Source organism: Martes martes (genome assembly GCF_963455335.1).
Source record: "Martes martes genome assembly, chromosome: 11".
Classification (NCBI taxonomy): Eukaryota; Metazoa; Chordata; class Mammalia; order Carnivora; family Mustelidae; genus Martes; species Martes martes.
This window is the reverse complement of record NC_137899.1, coordinates 52,611,124-52,631,164: the sequence shown is the minus strand read 5'-3', so window position 1 is coordinate 52,631,164 and position 20,041 is coordinate 52,611,124. Positions and strand designations below refer to the sequence as shown.

The window sequence follows — 20,041 nt, the reverse complement described above, 5'->3', positions numbered from 1 at the left end:
AATAAGAAAATGAAAATGGAATTTCAAACTGTATCCTTTTCATAAAATCAAAGCAACAGAAATTTAATCAAAATGAGATACTACAGGTAAGTGATTTAAGGAGGAAGATAAGGTTTTCATTTCTAATTGTCCTCTTCCCTGCAATGAACATTAGACATTTAAAGATTATATACAATTTTACATTTTGTAGTAAACATAGAGTTGTGTATATATGTTTATATCTGTGGGGCATGTCATCTATTTCCTTGCAACTATTATTGAGTATATACAATTAGCATAATCTATGCAATATTAAAAAATTCCTTTGCTATTTAGAAGGAATTTCCTAGCTTGCATAACATTTTGTACTGTATTTTCCTTAGCTGGGGCAACATTATCTTTTTGTGGAATCCACAATATGAAACAAAATTCTGAAACAATTCCATTAGGACAGCTTCTTATCAGTTTCACTTTTTCCAGGTGCTATGCGGTGTTCCTGCTAGTTTCATTTGCAGCCAGTTTAAAACTAATGAAAATCCACATAGGAGAAGGGGAGATGGGGAAAAGACAGATCCTGAATCTTAGTGGATCCTCACTATTTTGGAGGGAAGAGGGCTGCGATGCATCTCTGATAGCAGGAGTGGAGGAAATGAAGCACTGATTGGCAAACCAGGTTTGAGCTGAGCATTAATACAAAGAAAATGGACATTATCCTGATTAGTGCATGTAAGAAACACATGCCACCCCCACCTCCTTCTGCAGATGTAACAACAGGCATTGTGTCTGCTTAGGATAACTGGGTGGGAATAGCACATAATGTGTATACTTATGATAAAAGGAAGGGGTTCCTGACTCAATACCAAAACTTTGGAACGTACATATTTTGGCATAAACAGTAGATTTTGTTGTTGTTGTTGCTTTAGGGAAAAAAGATTCCTTACTAATCAGCAATACCTTAGTGTGATTATTAAAAATATGGTGTTATTATGGCCTAAACAATTAATGCCTGGATATGCAGCCCCCTACCCCACACATATCCCTCCCACAAACTCATACAAATATGTTCATCTTGAAAATCATCTTGAAAATTTATTTAGCTTATGACTACTTAAATAGTCCCCACAATGCCCTTCTTTCTTTCTGTTCTGGAAGCCCCCTCCTCTGTGTTCCCATAGCACATCTGTCCAAATCAGCACAATGAATAGGCTATAAGCAACTGAGAAAAGTGGTCTCATTAGTTTTCGCATTCCCACACCTTGTCTAATGACTGGCAAAAAGTCATCTTTTTCCAGCTCTTCACTCTTCATATGATGGCATATGTTATGCCTTCTAAATTACTGATTATGATTCAAAGAAGACCACTCTAAATAGCAGGAGAAGAATGTATTAATCAAATATTTCTGTTACCCTGAATTTAACTGTATGTCTATAGATTTGGTCATAAAATTAATCATTTCCTAATATTATAATACAAAAGAGAAAGTCAGAGAGGTCCTTTAAAAGACTTGCCATTAGAACTTTTTTTTTTTACTGTTATTGGGGAAGACCCAATATAGTGTAATGGGTAAAATAATAGAAAGATACAAATGTAGTAGAAAATAGCAGGCGGCTCTCTTTTGAATGTATGCATAAAAAGTATGTATATATAAGTAAATTTTATATATCAGAGGAGATAGCTTACATTTTAAATTTGACAGAATGAAAGAAAGCTTGAGACATTTCATCCAAACCTGCCTCCTGTATGGTAAGTATAGTTAGTACGTAACTGAAATGTCTGCTGAAAACCTCAGGGCAACTGAAATGAGCCTTAAATTACCTCCCCATAACCACCTAATCCTTCTCCCCATCTCCCCCTTTCCAAATCACAAAAATGACATCTCTAACCTCCACAGTGTGTCAGATATAGCAATAATCAAATAGAATATGGGCAGAATAAAAGTTTGTAATAAATAGCCAGTTTCGTGTTCACAGATTGACTGAGTTGCTGCTGGAGAAGGTGCCTTGACTAAACCTCGTAGAGCCTCATTTTTTGGCATATCTTTGACCAGTTTGGTGGTTCCAGATTCTGCCTATACTCAGCAATTCCTCATTCCTCCTACGGAATTGTTCTGCCTCTTCTACAGCTCCTCCTCCACCAATTAAGGGGTCTGACACTGCCCATTGACCACGTTTATTTTTCTGCCTTTTGGCACCAGGAGCTTGTCTTTTGTAGGATAAAAGTGGAATTCTCTGCTGTCTGCAGGGCTTTCCCCAGGGAACAGAGCATGAAACTCAAACTTATATATAAAATCATATCCTGTTTGCAAACATCATATTCCCTTTGCTTCTGACTAATCTGGTCCTGTAAACCCCAGCACAGCTTGAGAGCCCATTCCTCTTCTAAACAAATGCCATAAGCTCCTTTATACTTTTACAACCATGTCAAAAAATAATATTGCCTGCCAATAGTGATGTGATTGGAGTTGCCTCCTCCGAGCCATAAAAGAAGTGCAGAGTCTGTTATCAATTTCTCTAAGTGTATCAAGGGAATTATGGGTCGATTCAGTTCCAAGTTATAAATGACAACTCAAAAGCCGCAGAAGCGTTTGAAGCTGGGAGCTGATGACGACATTATCATAAAAGCCTGCTCGTCCTTGCTTTTGTGGGTTTTCTTTGTGGCCTATCAAGTGAAGAGGGAAAAGTAAAGCTGAGAAATGATTTCAAGATTTCTTCACACAGCAGCAGGTCAGATGGCCAGAAAAATGATCACTATTTTTAGTGATAGACCCTTAGGAATGAGTACTAAAGTGGTCCTGCACTGGCTTTTATGTCCAGAGTCCCTTAATTATCTATTTCATTAGATGATGACTAAGTCCTGGGATTTGGTAAAATGCTCTCTGCAACTGATGCATTTTCTTGTATTGCAATCACACACTAATGAGAAGTGAGTCATAACAGTAACTAATAAAATGAGAACCAAACACAAAGGAATTAGAAACGCTTGCGAGTGTTGCTCAAAATGCAATTCTGGAAAAGGTACTTTAAAGCACCTTAAATACCATTTGCCCATTGAGCAACTTAACCAACTACTGGCAAATTATCAAAGGCAAAGAGTACACTTATCATGATGAGCACTGGATAATGTTTAGAATTGCTGAATCGCTGTATTTTACACCAAAAACTAATATAACATTATATGTTAACTATACTGTAATTTAAAAACTTTAAAAATTATCACATGGAATTTTAGGAGAAAATTTAGTAAGTAGGGATTTTCTGATTTTACAATGTCCCCGGTAGTCTTCCCAAAAGCCAGTCAATCCATCAGCTTTCAGTAGGTATATATTAAAGCCATCCAGTAGCATGGTATAAATTCTAGGGACTAGAGTTTACTTATTGGGGAGCACTAAGTATTTTGAAATTTAAGCCAATCATGTGAACTAGAAGAGTGCTTTAGCACAAGAGCAATTTTGGAGTTTTCCAAGTTCTCTGAAGTGCCCCATGTTGTGAAGCTTAACCACGCTCAATTCATACTGGCCCTCTTTATATACTTAATATGTCTAGGACTGTCCCCAAAGTAAAAATTTAGATGGTACAAATCTAGAGGATGCAGAGTTTCTCTGAGGACTTATATCAAAACCCAAGATCTGAGGGGCTAAAAGGTTTTGAATACCTAAGAACACAATTTGGTTTCTGGAAAGAAAAAAAAAAGGCCAAATCAAACTCGTTCTCTAGAGTACCAACACGGACAAGCTTGTGCATGCACACGCACACATCACACATGTTCACACTCACTTGGACCTACATAAAACCACCAGAAGACCTTCAGAAGACCAAGAGGTCAATCTGATAAACAGAAGTGCCTCTCTCCAGCACTCTCCAGAATTGAAGTCCAACTAATCCAGTCTTCCACCTCCTGCCTCTGCTTGTTGTAGCTAGATTTATATACTACCACTGCTGCCACCAAGGTTAAAGTCAGTGTTTGGGGACATTAGTAAGGACTTAATTTATGATACTGACTATGCTTTATGTTGGACATACAGGGACAAAAGCAGTACTCACTCTTCATTCCTTGGGCACGTCAAAGAGTTCACTAGAGCAGTTCTAGCTGAAGAATAAGAAGTTACCTTGGTACAGGTTTAGAGCAGTTGAATAACAGTACTTTGTGTTCAAGGACAGTGTAGTACAGGTACAATCCAAGTCAGACTTGGGAGATGGATCCTAAGGAGTTGTCCTCATTTCAGTTCTGGGTCATGAATTAAGTGTAAAGGAGTGGGAGTTTGATGACCATCACTTTTTAAGAGCCTTTTCATGTCACCATCATGTATCCTCTAATTAGTTATTAGCTTTGTTTCATTCACAGGTAATCAGCCACTCTCTTAAAATGAGCGCTTGGGATTTTAGAAAATAAGCACAAAAACCAATGAAACCTATTTTAAAAGTCAGTTTATCCTCTGCTTTCACAAATGATTTTTCAAGTTCCTGGCTTCACAGTGGGTTTGCTAAAAATAAGGAAGGGTTTATGTAGGATGATGATTGTCTTGTGCTCAGGGTCAAAAAGTGAAGCTCACTGTTGAGCTGCCACAAAACGGACCATGCTATACCAGCCACATTGTTGCACTGCTAGGCTCTAGGGACTGTGGTCAGCCTGTTGAATATGAAAACCATGGAAGGACCTAAAGAACTCTTTTAGAACACCTACACATGGACATGCACATCAACTTTACACTTTTTAGCATTTTATCTGTTCCTGTGACTTCAGGAAAATGACATCAGTTCTCTGAGCCTTTAGTTTCTCATCTGCAAATTAGTATTAGTAGTAAGAACTATTCTACAAAGCCCTTATGAACCTCAGTTGTATGTTAGTGAACTGTAAAATCCAAGCAGATATTGGTTGTTGTAGTTGCCATTCTTATTTCTAGAAAGGGCAGAATGATAGGTGAAGGACTAGAAAGATAATCCTTGTGAAGTCTAGAATCACTAAAATGATAGAATTAACTTAAAATATGTGGGATTTCCCTGTATAAAGTTTAGTAATAGCAAAATATTGCCTAAAATATGATATACACAGTTCTTTCCCTTCAATGTCCAAGAAGCCTAATTGATTTAAATTCCTCAGTGCTTGAAACCTGATCTAGAATTATGCAGTCCTAACATGACTTAACACTTAGTTCTACAGGATGACTTTGTTACTGCTAAGGGTTAACTTTAAACAGATTGCAGGTTAAAGGATGTGTTCTAATTATCCACAAAAATGTAGACATTTTTCTTCACATGTCATTGGATTCAAACAAATTTGTCTTTGAAATGTGGTATAAATATCCTGGGTCAAAAAAGGCTTTGTTAATTACTCAAGACAAAAATGGCCCTAGGGGTTCACAAACAAAATGTGCTACAATGCAAAGCACTTTGTGAAGGTAATGCTATTTTCATCAGGAATATAATGTACTTGCATATTTAGTGTGACTCTATTGAGAACCGAATTCTACTGCAAAACTGCTAAACCTTCTTGTGTTTCCCCAGCTACATAAGTCTAGCAAAGCTAGTTTTATGGCATGTGACTTGTGCAGTCACACAGAACCCTAGAATTACAAGGGCCCAACAGTTGGACTAATTCACTGTGTCGCCATCTTGGAATTCTTAATAAATTTTGAGCCTGGGGATCTGCATTTTTACTGGGAATTGAGCCCTACAAATTACTTAGCCAATCCTGAAGTCTAGGATAACTTTTATTGACACACAGCCTGAATAGATAAATCAAAAAAGATATTTTTGGCCATTTAAAACAGTAAACAAACTCATACTTACCCCAAGTCCACCACAAGGTAATGAAGAAAAAAACTTTTGAGAGGCATCACCTACACATTAAGAAGATATGTAAAAAATAAATCAATAGGGAATATAATTGTAATTTTAAAAATTTTAGTTTATTAACACATAATATCATGTCACATAATATTTATCACTTGATTTAGAAGAAAATTAATCAAATTTTATATAGGTACAAACTTAAAGCAAATGAATTATTACTATACATACAGTCTATTGCCCCACATGAACAAACATATACCTATGAAATTTGAATCTCAAAAAAATTTTAGCTACCCTACACATCATTTAATATATCACAACATTTATATATATATATACATACATATATATATATATATTTTTTTTAAACTTAAAATAACTCAGCCAGTCTCTCAGGATATTCCTCTAAAGTGATGTTTTGAGCTACAAGTTTTTGAAAAACACTGTCATTTTTAAAATGTTTTAAATATTAAAACATCTACTCAAATACATAGACTCTCAATTTCTACTTCAGATATAACTAAGACAAAGTATACTATAAGCCTCTTCAAAATCCACATTTTTTAAACAAGTCAGGAAACACTATAATAAGGATAGCCTTTTTGGGAAATCTATATAATGTAAATAGAAATACATCTTCTTTAAAATATATACCAAGGTCTTGCTTGTGACTGTCTCTTAGAATTGGCATTTCATGGAATTTTTAATCATTTTGTTTACCTACATTTTCATTTTCTACAGGATCTACATTTAATAGGGTAAACAAGAATATTCACTCCTAAACCTCCCTGCAAAGTAATTAAAGGAATAGGCAATGATAATTTCTACCCCAAATCATTTGTTGTACTGATGATCAACAAAATGAAAAATAATGAAAATCGAAAATAGGTTTGTGGCAGACTTCACATGACATGTCAGCAAAAGTCTAACTAGATTGTGTTGTCAAAGACGAACATTTTTTAAAACATTTTTTTGTAAGCAATAAATTGTGTTGACTTTTCAAATGTAATTGCTAATGGATGGGAAATGATAAAGAAAAATTAAAGTGCAAATGAAAAAATAAGACATATCAATACATATAAAGCTAGGAAAAAAAGAAAAAAATGGGAAATCAACAAAAAAAATAAGGAAACCATGGAAAAATTTTACAACTAGAATAATGACATCAATAAAAAATACATTAAAAAAAATTTATGGATAGCCTGGAGAAGGGCAAAATTTCCTTAAGTGGTTGTTGCTCATAACAATAGTTCTGTATTCCTGAATATTCTGCAAGGATGTATTAGTCACATGTGAAATTAAAATATATAATATTGTATATTTTAACATTTGAACTCTGCATTCTACAGCCAGTGAAAAGGGATAAAGGTGATACTGCAATGTAATAAATTTAAAGTACTTTTTAAAAATCATTAAACTCTAAGAGAATAAAATAAATGATAAGCTGCTTAAGAATTTTTACTTAGTAATGTTTATAATAATATAAAACAGCCAAAAAATCAATAATTTAAATTTAGTAATGTGTAAAAAAAATTTTAATTCACTGAATTGACTGGATTTATTTTTTAATAATGCTACATTACCTTATCCAGGGACTCAGATCTAGCTAGCTACAAGATAATTGATAACTGAAACAATTATCCTGAATAACAGGAATATTAATGCAAAGGAAAACCCTGCACCAGAAGTGATTGGAGAAAATGTTTTTAAAGTGTCACCTTACAGGGCCTAGAGTATTTAAAGAGATAAATGGTGCCCATTTTCAAATCTAATCATTTTATAAGCTATAGATATCTTTCAAGATACAAAGACTGATAGGTCTGGTCATAATGAACTTTTATTTAAATCCTTCCTCCCTAACTCCAGAATGTAACTATCAAAAACAGTAAAATCATTTTAACTCAGAAAATCACACAACTGAGTGAATTTTAATTAAATGTACATGCACAATGACAGATACCAACCCCTCTCCCTCTGTGTTGGGGGAGAAAGAAGGATATATGGGAGTGAAAGAAAGGGTTAAAGAGAGGGAAACTATCTCAGTGATTATGAATTTCTACATATTTGTACACACCAACTTTAAACTGGTCTTTTAGATATAAGTACAAAGCTACAAAAATTCAAATTTCATAAAAAAGAAAAGATAAAAAAATAAAATTAAATAACAAATTTCATAAGGAACCAAAAAAGGAGGAAAAGTTGAACTTTTAAAAGAACGAGATTTTTAAAAAATGAGATTATTCACTTAGAATTTGAATTAAGGAAAACAGCTAAGTTTCTGGATTCACATGAGAAACTGAAGTAGTTCAGAGGTATTATCAAAGTTGAATTTAGGGGCACCTCCGTGCCTCAGTTATTTAAGCATCTGCCTTTAGTTCGGGTCATGATCCTATGGTCCTGGGATGGAGCCTTGCTCAGGCTTCCTACTCAATGGGAAGCCTGCGTCTTCCCCTTCCTCTGCCCCTCTCCCCAGCTCCCGTGTGCACGTGCATGCGCTTTTCCTCTCTCTCAAATAAATGAAATCTTTCCCCCAAAAGTTGAATTTAGTGCTTAAAATCAGGATGTAACAGTGCAATATCCCTATTCATCTTTACTCACATAGCCTGCACACAATATTGAAATTGCTACACCGATCCCTGAGAGGTACCTATGGAACTCCTCATGTGTATCTAAAGCTAACTTAAATCACCAACTGTACAAATATTATCCGCATTAAATGCTAAAAACTAATGACATATATGGCCAATTTATTTAAATTAAAACTGTAAAAACTACCAAGATATGGAAGCAGCCCAAGTGTCCATCAACTAATGAATGGATAAAGATGTGGTATATATAAAGAATGAAATATTACCCAGCCATAAAAAAGAATGAAATCTTGCTATTTACAACTACATGGATGGAGTTAGAGAGTATAATGCTAAGTGAAATAAGTCAGTGATAGAAAAACAAATACCATATGATTTCACTCACACGTGGAATTTGAGAAAACGCCTGTGTGGCTCAGTCATTTAATCGTTGGACTCTTGATTTTGGCTCAGGTCATGATTTCAGGGTCCTGGGATTGAATTCTGAGTCAAGTTCCACTCTGGGCATGGAGCCTGCCTAACTGAGATTCTCTCTCTGCCTCTCCGTCGGCCCCTCCCCTGCCTACTGGCTCTCATGTACATACTTTCTCTCTCTCTCCCCCTCACTCTCGCTCTCAAAAAAAAAAAAAAAAGAAAGAAAGAAAGAACAAGCAAAGAGAAATAGAAACACACAGAGAGAGACAAAACATGAAACAGACGCTTATTTACAGAAAACAAACTGATGGTTAGCAGAGAAAGGGAGGGAGTGGATTAAATAGGTGATAGAGATTAAGGACTGCACTTGCTGTGCTAAGCACCTGGTGTTATACAGACTGCTGAATCAATCACCATATCGTACACCTGAAACTAATATTAACACTGTATGTTAACTAACTAGAATTAAAATAGAAACTTAAAAAAATGGGGATGGGTATAGTCCAATAAAACTTCATCAATGGACAGTGACAAAAAAATCCTGTTAAAAGCTCAACAATTGATACTTGGTGTTTTCATGGCAAACGTACATGAAAAAGATCTTTGTCCAGGTTCTAATTATATACTGGAATTCACTTTTAAATCATCACATTTTAAAATGATATATTTGTTGACTATTTTGAGAAAAGCAGTTTTGTTCAAAAGTGTCAAATTTCATTAAAAATTTGTATCACCATGTTTCATAAGTATAACAGTTTGGACTTGAAGTTTATTTCTTCATTTCTTCTATAGATATGTCCTTTCTCTCAAACACCTTTGTGTAAGTTTATCCCAATTAAACCCAAAACCTACACCTATGCCTAGGTTGATTTATCATTTGAGACCATAGTTAGAATAAAAAATTAGGAAGATTTTCTACTATGTTAAAAAATTATCAAAATGGACATAGCTCCTTTTATTTAACTACACGAGTATTTTTACCTTTTAAAACCATGAAAGTTAATGTTCAATTTACTTGATCTTTGTAGTAAACTAGATGGGATTATTAATTCATGTTAAAGTAAGGACACTTATTAAACAGTATCCAGAGCAAAAGAAGTACTTTATGTAAAAGATTTGCATGTTCAAAGGCTGTCCTTCAAAAGAAATTGAAAAAAAAAAATAGATTATTTATGTTTGGACTGACTTGCCTTTACATTAACATATAACTTTAGTTCTACTATACAAATTATTTCTCATGATCAAATTTTAACATGTTTTCTAAAAATTGAGTAATCTTTATGTTTCCATTTATGTCGATTTCTCTCCAAGCTACCACTACCCACCTTACATGCATGCATATGCTCACATACACTCACCCATATGCCTTTACTTCATCAATTTAGGGATGCCTGTCACTTGTTTTAAGAAGGCACAATGGAAGCATTATAATGGTTAACTTTTAATTTCGCTTTATAACTGCTTTACAAGATGCCTGCCTACATATCACATACTTCCTTTTGTGGGTTTGGTTTTTTTTTTTTTTTTTTTAAAGATTATTTATTTATTTATTTATTTGAGAGCGAGAGAGTGAGAGAGCGCATGTGCACATAAGCACTCAAGGTCGGGAAGGGGCAGAGAGAGATGGAGAGAATCTCATGCAGACTCCATGCTGAGTGAGAAACCCGAAACGGGGGCTTGATCATGACCTGAGATGAAACCAAGATTTGGATGCTTAATCAACTGAGCCACCCAGGTGCCCCCATATCCCTGTTTTTTAATTCTTTAGGGTCATTTAACATAAACCACTTATAAATAGTACTGAATTAGGTGAAAGAGTCCAATACTTTGGATCTGATACAATAGGTTTATTTGAAAGAAAGGGACAAGAAAAAGTCCTAAAATGCCTTTTTAGTTAAAATACTTAAACATGATCCTTGTAGCATACATTGTCATGTCATGTATTGTTATTTCATTATAAAAGATTAGTGAATTTAATATAATTAGTATTAACTGTTCTGGCTAAAATTAGGTTTTGTCATAAACTTTTCTGAAATCTGTTGTTTTATCACTCATGTAAGTTTATGTCTGAAACATAAATTTTATTTTAAAATCTGATGGTAAATGTATGAGGATTATATATTAATTAAAATTTATATTTATTAATTTCATACTTCTGCCATCTACTTTACTATTTAATTCCACAGTTAAGGGATTCATTAAATAGATTATACCAAGATTTAAAATGCAAGATGCCTGGCTGGCTCAGTTGGAAGAGCATGCAACTCTTGATCCTGGGATTGTGAGTTTGAGCCCCACGTTAGGTATAGAGATTACTTAAAAAATAATAAATTTTTTAAAAAAATGCAATCTTAACAATAAAACACAGTGTTCTAGCAGAGTAATAAGGAGTTTTAACTTAAAGTAAATTGGTACTATGCCCTTTGTTTGTTAAGATCATAGAAAAAAACTAAAAGACACAAAAGAAATTGAAAAGGTGAAGATAAATTTGCATAAAAATGTGAAAACTTTTTTTTTCTTTTGTTTAGAATGTAAGCGTTTAGTTTAAAAATGTAAGCAAACAAAATCAACAATGCAGCCATTCCTGTAGGCTAAAACATAGTGAACAAATACTATTCAAATAAAGGTTAATTTAAAAGTAAACATCATGGAACTTGCATTATCATTTTTTTCAAATGCAAGATTTTCTTAATCTACACTGGCTTTTATTGTAAATGACTCATTCCACAGAGCTGTTGGAAAAGCTGATTTTTTTTGTCACATTGCTTGCCAAGTATTTTGAACTGACAACAGCATTGACTAATGATAGTGCTGGAATGTGCTGTTCTCAGTAGAATGGAGACCCATACAGACCTAGGAGTGTCCTGGGGTCCAGCTTCTGTCCATCCAGGGGGTTGGTGCCATACAACAGTGAGTGATGTTCAGAATGAACAAGCTGTATTTCCTCCAGGCTGGCTTTTCGACCTTGAATTCGCTGAAAGAAAACGGCAGAAGCCTACAGTACTCCACTGACAACATTTAGAAGAAAGTAAGACCTAAGTCACATTTAAGATGAGTAACAATGAACCAAATTTCATCATGCAGGAATGTGACACTGATTTGCTTAGTAAAGTACCATACTAGCATTTGAAAAATGGAGTATATGTAAGGTTCAGATCCTATGGATTGCTTATGCCTAACTGAGTGACTGACATAAAGCAGTCTTCTGTGGCATAAAAAATAAATCCATAACAAAAAATCAATAGTTAATTCCTTTGTAAAGTATCAGCTTAAAAACAAACAGATTAAAAAAAATGAACAACAACAACAAAAAACAAGGGCTACTGTTTGGCTGAGAAGTAAATTCATTAAAATCTTATTTACAATCACCTGTAGAAGTTGCTGGAATAAATTCTTTATTATTTCTTAAAGAACATAAGTACCAATAGATTTTAATGTATTTGATTATCACCAAAATGCTGATCACTTCATGTGTGTGCACCTCACAGAGTTATTAATCTAGATCAATGTTTCAAAGTGTGTCTTATGGGGTCAGTAACATTTCAAGAACTGTTCATGAACTGTCTGTGAAGAGGTCTATATAGAAATTCAGAGTAAATATTCAGAAACTTTTATAGTAATTGGACAGACTATTTTTATGTCTATTGGATCTAACATAAATTTGGGTATCTTCAATTTTTATTTTATTTTTATAGTAATTTAATGTATTTTATAAAACCACTAGTCTATGACAGAATAGAAATTTAACAAAAACAAAAACTGCTGTTTAGCCAGAGATAGTCCGACACACTCTAGACTCAGTCAATATTTTTATGCACATGCTAGGCAGAAACTTGCACTTCAACTAACAAAGCCTGGTCCTGGGGCGCCTGGGTGGCTCAGTGGGTTAAGCCGCTGCCTTCGGCTCAGGTCATGATCTCAGGGTCCTGGGATCGAGTCCCACATCGGGCTGTCTGCTCAGCGGGGAGCCTGCTTCCATCTCTCTCTCTCTCTGTCTGCCTCTCTGCCTACTTGTGACCTCTGTCAAATAAATAAAATCTTAAAAAAAAAACAAAAAACAAAGCCTGGTCCTTCAATATAGACGATAGTGTACATTAAGTGAAACCTCAGTTAGTCAATATGCAAAGTATTCTTCCTGGCCACATTTCTCAGTTGGCATATCTACAAGCCCAATAAATATCATGCTGGGGATGCCTCTGTGGCTCAATCGTTTAAGCATCTGCCTTCGGCTTAGGTCATAATCCCAGGGTTCTGGGATCGAGTCCCACATTGGGCTCCTTGATCAGCAGGGAGCCTGCTTCTCCTGCTGCCTGCCACTCCCCTTGCTTGTGCTCACTTGTTCTCTCTCTTTCTTGTTCTGACAAATAAATAAATAGGAGCTTTAAAAAATAAAAAATTAAAAAATTAAAAAACATCATGCTGGCATATGAAGTAAATTAGCCGTGCTTTTGAAAATTGGTGTGCTTTCTAAATTAGCCAGGCAGTATTAACATTTCACTTAAAATATGTATTACAACAAGGTACTTGTAATGTAATTCCTAGTATCTTATTAGTAGAGAACTACACTGAAATTCAAAGAGAATCCGCTCAGGGAATGCTGTCCTCTCATGTTCCTGACAATGGAATCACCAGTTGACAAGGAAATATCAGGAGACAGCAACACCTCTCTCAGGACCAGGACAATTCCATACTCAACCTTCCTAATTTAAGGAGATATGGTTGCTGTTGATGTTAAAGAGAATAGGCTGGAAAAATCTCAATATGCTAACACTTCCTAGGGGTTTACTGAGTAGAGGGCAGAGCTGTGCTTGTTGCAGAAAATAAATCATCATGTCACAGTGAGAGAGGATTGGTAGGAGACCGAAGGGGTAAGAACAAGGCAGTGGGAATGATGTAAAACAGAAACTTCTTGACACTGTGCTATTATGTGCCAAATAAACAAATGTTTATGGAATTTTCTTTGTCCTAGCACTGAAGTTCCCAGTTTTTGACACCCAATTTACATTCCTAGAAAAAAATTTTTAAATCCTTTAGAGAAATCATTTCCAGTTAGGTGTTGAATGATGAAATTAAACCAAAAGTAATGCAGAAGATGAAGGCAAATTTAATGATGGCCGCTTGGTCAACCACTGCTCTGATCAATAAACAAACATGTTATTGACATAGGTGGCTTGCTGGTAAACACCAAATTTAGAAGCATTTATGGAAGACCGGAACAAAGAAAGAGAAATGGCAAATAATGAGATAAAATAGGCAAGAGAAAGTTCAAAGAAATATTAAAGGTTAACATTTTAACTGTGAGATTTCAGCTGGTGGAAAATCCCCCAAGATAAACAGTGGTAACTCCATGGTCTGAGTCATCTAAACTTGGAATGAGCACAGCACTGGAAACCAGACTGTGGTAACCAGTCTTAGTCTGACAGAATAATGAACAACATGAAATAATAGGGCTTCCAACTCTCCTTTCTGTGAGTCTATGAAACTTCCAGCCACTAACATTTCACATGCTGATACAGTGAAACATCTATATCTAAAACAATGTCAGTTCTATAGCTAACAATCAAACCCATGTTTTGACTACTACCATAAAGTTTTGTCAATTTTTTTCCCTTTCTCTTTTTCTAAAGATATTTTTTCAACTTTACATTGAATTTTTGCCTCTGGCATAACATTAAATACCATTAATAATAAACATACCTTTATGTTTTCAGAGACTAGTCACATATATTTACATACCATACATTTCATGCTTGCCCCAACTCCTTTCTCATTCTCCCACAATCCCACTAGCATTTATGCTGAATGCTCAATCACACATTTCAAAAATAATCTGCTAACAAGATTTAATTATTGATGGTATCCCAAATGCTGATAAATCATAAAAGGACACCTGCTGAATCTCAGTCATCCTCTTGTGTAATATCAGTTAACTGACAGTAAGGATAGGACATCTGGTGCAGCCTATTTAGCACTGACTTACTCAGAAAATATTCTGCTCTAGTTTACACTCTTGCCCCTACCTTTCACTATTAAAATGTAACACAGTTCCCAAGTTTGCACTTTGATTTCTTCTCTGCTCCCTTATGACTCAAGGAAGTATTTTATACTGGTTCTTTTCATTATTATAGAAAAAATGTCTTAAAAAATAATTACACCAAGTATAATGTAGTACTTATTCTTGATAATCACCTCTCTTCAACGGATGCTAGACAACAAGCCCTACAAAGAGGATGTACGTGTTTCTACAGAAAGGGAGCAGTAAAAACCAACTCAATATGAAAAATGTTTCTACCTGGAGAAATGATCTGGAGAATGCATGTTTTGAGATTTATATCTCACAGGGGCACTGCTGTGGGAACCTGGTGGATGACTAAGCTGAAAATTCTGAAATAGCAATAGTTTTCCTTCCTAACACACAGGATCTCCTGGAGTAGTTCCATTTTGTGTCACTTTTATCAGATGTCTTAAATTTGTCCCATTCAACTTTTCCTCTCAAATTGAGGTTCCCAACTGTTCTCTTTCTGGTATTATCATCAGCAATTTATTATATGTTTATGCTTAAATATAGATATTTTCATTTAAGCCCTTCCCATATTTTCTATTTCCTGTGTAGCCTTTATTCTTTCATTTCCCTCTCATGATGCTCTCTTGAGTCAAAAGTCAACAGCATAATGAGTCACAAAATAGGATAAAGTGCTCTGATAATTGTAATTTAGGGAGATACTGATTTCCGTTCTTAGAGATACTTAGCATGCAGGATATCTATCTAAAGTCATCTAAGATTCTGACCAAAAGGATTTTTGAGAATTCTGAGTATATTTGGACACTCAGTGCATATAAGGGATGGCATTCTTCTGGGTCTTTCTTACTTGAAATCCAAATATAGGTCTTAAACACCTTACCAATATAGGCTTAGGAAAGAAAACTTACAGTTCTTTCATTTTCCCAATAAAGAAGCCCTGTGATGTAGGATGTATTTCACTATAATATTTTCATTCTCTGTGACTTGCATTCAAGCAGTTCTTCCCTGAGAGTAGTAAAGAAACTAATGTGCAGAGCACCTACTCTTAGTGCTAAGCACCTGGGTATATGATCTTATTTAGTTCAGAGCCCCAAACAGTCTACATTCAGGTTGGAAGTTTGACTAAAGTTATGTAAAATGACCATATCATTGCATCTCACAACACACCATGGTTCTTTCCTAAAGAAATAGTCTTTCTGAAATAAAGCCCGTTAATGCAACCTGATTATAAAAGGAATGTTCTGAACATGAGCTACAAAGTCATACTGTGACAGGATAAAATGCAGCCTACCCACCCCACCCACACACAGAGCACACACACGGCATACATTCATATTTTTTTTTTCTGCCAAGGAGCAGGGGGAAAAGGAAACAGTTCTATTCCTTCCCCTCCTGTGTTCAAAGCCTGGATTGAGGCCAGTGTCCTAATCAGTTCTCATTGGCCCTGGAGGAATCAGAACCTTTTGTAAAATATAATAAAGGGCATAAAATCATGATAAAATGCATGAAAAAGCAGTGCCTTTGGTTAGGGAACTAGAAATAATTTAGCAGAACAGATGGATTGCATTGGTTTGGTATTATTGAGGACATGAAAGGGCTCATTTTGTGGCAGTTCCAAACTAAGAGAAAATGTCCAACTTAAATTTGACAAGTCAAAGTACCTGCCTCTGCTGGGGGAGACCCCATTTTCTTTAATCATTTTCAAAGTGGTGACATATTAGGCAACAATTTCCCCTGAAATATTTCATTTTCTGAAGATATTTCATCCAGTGTCCCTAACTATAGGGATGCTTTTTTATTATTTTTTTTTCTACAAAAATTCATAGGGTTGTAGACTTTGAAAGTTAAAGAATCATAAATGACATAGGAGAGTCAAAGTTACCTTCTGTTACAAATTCCATACTTAATATTTAATGGATCAGTTCATGGCCTGTCCATTTTTCTTAATACATTTCTCTCTCTTAAATGAATTTAAAAATTTGGTCTCATTGCTCATGCCCAAGTGTACCTATGGGAGTTTTCAAATGCTACAACCAATTGTTTCTTCAAATTTTACATAAAGGATAGTTTCAATCCTCTCCCTTGCAACTGTGTTCTTTCCTTCTAACATCCCTTGTGGTCCAATAACCTTTTCTGGTCAGAGTTTTTCTTACAAAGAACGGGGAGTGAAAGAAGGAAAGAGGAAATTAAGCAGACAGGTAGCCCAACAGCCTGTGGTTCTTCTGTCAGTCACATGGAAAGAAAATAAACTGCAAGCCAAGAACTCTTGAGTTCTAGGTTCTGACTCTCACCTATCTTTAACATGCCCATAGCTAGCTATAAGACACTTTTCTGGACCTTTGTTTCTCTATTTATAAACATTAGGGGGTTGGACCAAATTACTTTGACATCCCCCTTTAGTCCTAAAACGGTAAGATTCTATGTGAAATAGTCTTATACACAAAAACCCAACAAAATATCCTTTAATTTATAGATTTGTCTCAGGCAAGCAAACACAATAATCAGAGCAATAAATTACTATGGTTGAGGCAAGAGAGGAGATCTCACTATGAAGGTTTTCAAAGGAATACTAGCTATTTTTTGAAGCCAATTCTTATATGCTTAATCATAACTGAAAAATAAAAGTATTTCTTAAAATTCACATCCCTACCCTATGATAACTTCAAAGTAATGAACACTTCTGCCAATTTTTAAGTTTGTGTATGAAACTTCTGAGTTAATACTACCTTTGTTTCTTAGATTTATAAATGCCAGCTTCTGTTACTCTCCCACCTCCAAATATTTGACTCCATTAACCTTTCTGTCTCTACTTCATTAAGCTTTGTTAAGAAGCTCAGTTTCTATTGCAGTGATTTTTAATATTATCTGCACCTCGGAATCAGCTGTGGAAGTTTAAAAGATATTGCTACCTGGGTCCTATTTCCAGAGCTTCCGATTAACTTTACCTGGGGACAGCCCGGGCACCGGGATAGTTAGAATCACCCTGTAGGTTTTAATGGGCATCTTAGGTACAGAACTACAGGTTAGATGGAACTGTCCATTCATTCTGCTCTTAAGTGAATTCAAGAAACTGACACTCTACTAACCCACATTTCAAACTAAAGAGTAGTTACAGTAAATGGTTATCACAGCAAAGGTTGGCAAGTAAAAAAGTTCTATCTGTTCTTCAAAACTAGTGCCTCCACTTGCTTGTGAAGCTGTTTGATTCAGTCATTACAATTTATGTAAAAATATTTCAGGGTGCATAGAGCAGGTGGAAAAGCACTTGAGAAAAATAGCAAATCCCATCCAATAATAAAGGTCTGAGTGGTAAAAAGTATATGTACTATATATAATTTAATGTTTTCTTTTCACTCATTTCAAAACATTATGCTCATCAAAAAAGTAAAAAATGTTACCCTTTAGTGTCAACTGCTCAGTTTTGATGATTTCATGTAACTAAATCTCCTACATTATAATTATCTTGTAAATAACTATAAATGAACATTTTAATGGTTTGGGTTAAAGCACTGATTTTTTAAATAGTAATTACATATGAAACAAATTTTATCACAATAAATATACTTTAGAACTGCAATTTACAGATGGTTGAAAAACATGTAACTATTCATTTTTGTTAATAGGCTTTAATGCTGCTATTTTTAAAAAAATCCTGTATCACTTTCCAAATGGACTCAGAAGGGCAGCCTGTTTTCTTTCCTTTTGTTGGTTGTTTTCCACATTAATTCTTCCTTTTTTGCAGAAATAAAAATCAAAGAAAAAATTCTAAATCATCTTAATTCTGATTATAGGCTGCACAAGTAATTTTAATGTATTTATCTGCCTAGGTCAACTCAATGATTTACAAATATCTCTCAGAATAATGACATAATATACCATGGTTTACTCGTCACATCTAGATCATTTGTACTGCTTCTCAAGACTGCCATATCCTTTAGAAACAATTCACAAGACTCCCTTACTGCTTTGTGGTTAGATTCTAAGACACAAACACACACACAAAAAAAATGTTTTGCCAACTAAACAAAACAGTAAGCTGTTATGTGCTGCCATCTAGTTAGATTACTCTATAAAACAAATGTTTAATGAACTGAATTAAATTGCAGTATTTAGTGTTTCTGACTGATGTCAGAAAACCTCCACGTTCCAAAAGTATTTCTCCAAAGAGTATTATATTTCTTTATTTAGATTTGCAAAAGGTCTTTTAAAATTACCTGTATGTGCAGAAAAAGCATGGGACCATAGCCTTGAGTTTCTTAGCATCTTAAGATTTTACATTAAAGCTGCTCTCATTGGAACTGCTGAGGAAGTCCCAGAAGGGGCAACAGTAGCTTGGTTTCAGGTCCCAGAACTGTTTTGTAATTACTTTGTGTTGGCACTTGAATAAAAGAGTTAAACATTTCAGCACAGTATGTTGCTTATGGTTTTTACTTATGAATTAAGCGAAACAAAGTTATTCAATATTAGTCACAAAGAGCCAATGCAAATTCCACATAATATGTAATCCAACAAAAGCATTATAAAATGTTATTATTCTCAAAACAAATGTGAGAGCAAGCAAATGTCTGTGGGTGGCTTGGTGGGGCTGAGAGTCATGAACACTTCTGGAAAAACAACTGCAAGTGCATTTCTAACAGATGATGGGTCATTCTCTGCAATTTTTTAAGCACAGAAAAGCACATTCTTTTTTTCAGGGCACACACATTTTGAAGCCTGGATACCTAATCAAAGGACTTGTTCCTAAAGAGGGCACCAAATGACCCCTCCAGATTCATTTCTTATGGTGATAGGAAAGCTGCTGATTTTGCTTTTTGCTCCCAACAGAATCACTAAACTAAATATGAATGACTCAATAGGGGAAAAAATTAAATAGTACTGGCATGAAGGACTACTAACCACCTTAATTTAAAAAAAAAACAACAGTGCCGCGTCATGCCAAAAAAACTTAACCCATGTTATCACTGTAATCTAATATAATGAAGACTAATGTTTTCTCTGGCTGATAATCAGGACTAGTAAGCACAACCAATTTACACTATAGCTTACAAAATAAAAAGCAATAGATTTACTAAATATCCTAAGAATTTCTTCTACTCTTAACCAAAGAAAGTGCTATGTTCCAAATGAACTCCTTAGCCATCTAATTTCATACGATGTCAGAGCTGGAAAAGATCCTAGCAAATATCCTTCCTAAGAGCCTCATCTTACACATGGGAAAGCCAAAGATCAGTAAGGTTAAATGATTTGA

General features: G+C 34.9%; 1 protein-coding gene across 1 annotated transcript in view; it reads right to left on the bottom strand.

The window, feature by feature from the left end:
• The window catches only part of HDAC9 (histone deacetylase 9), a 526,228-nt gene that overhangs the window by 251,577 nt on the left and 254,610 nt on the right, over positions 1-20,041 (bottom strand). Inside the window, exons 14-15 of the mRNA XM_080818413.1 lie at positions 11,625-11,745; positions 5,767-5,816 (exon numbers count right to left, since the gene is read on the bottom strand). Coding sequence (XP_080674539.1) covers positions 5,767-5,816; positions 11,625-11,745 — 171 coding nt within the window. The remainder of the gene's footprint in view (positions 1-5,766; positions 5,817-11,624; positions 11,746-20,041) is intronic.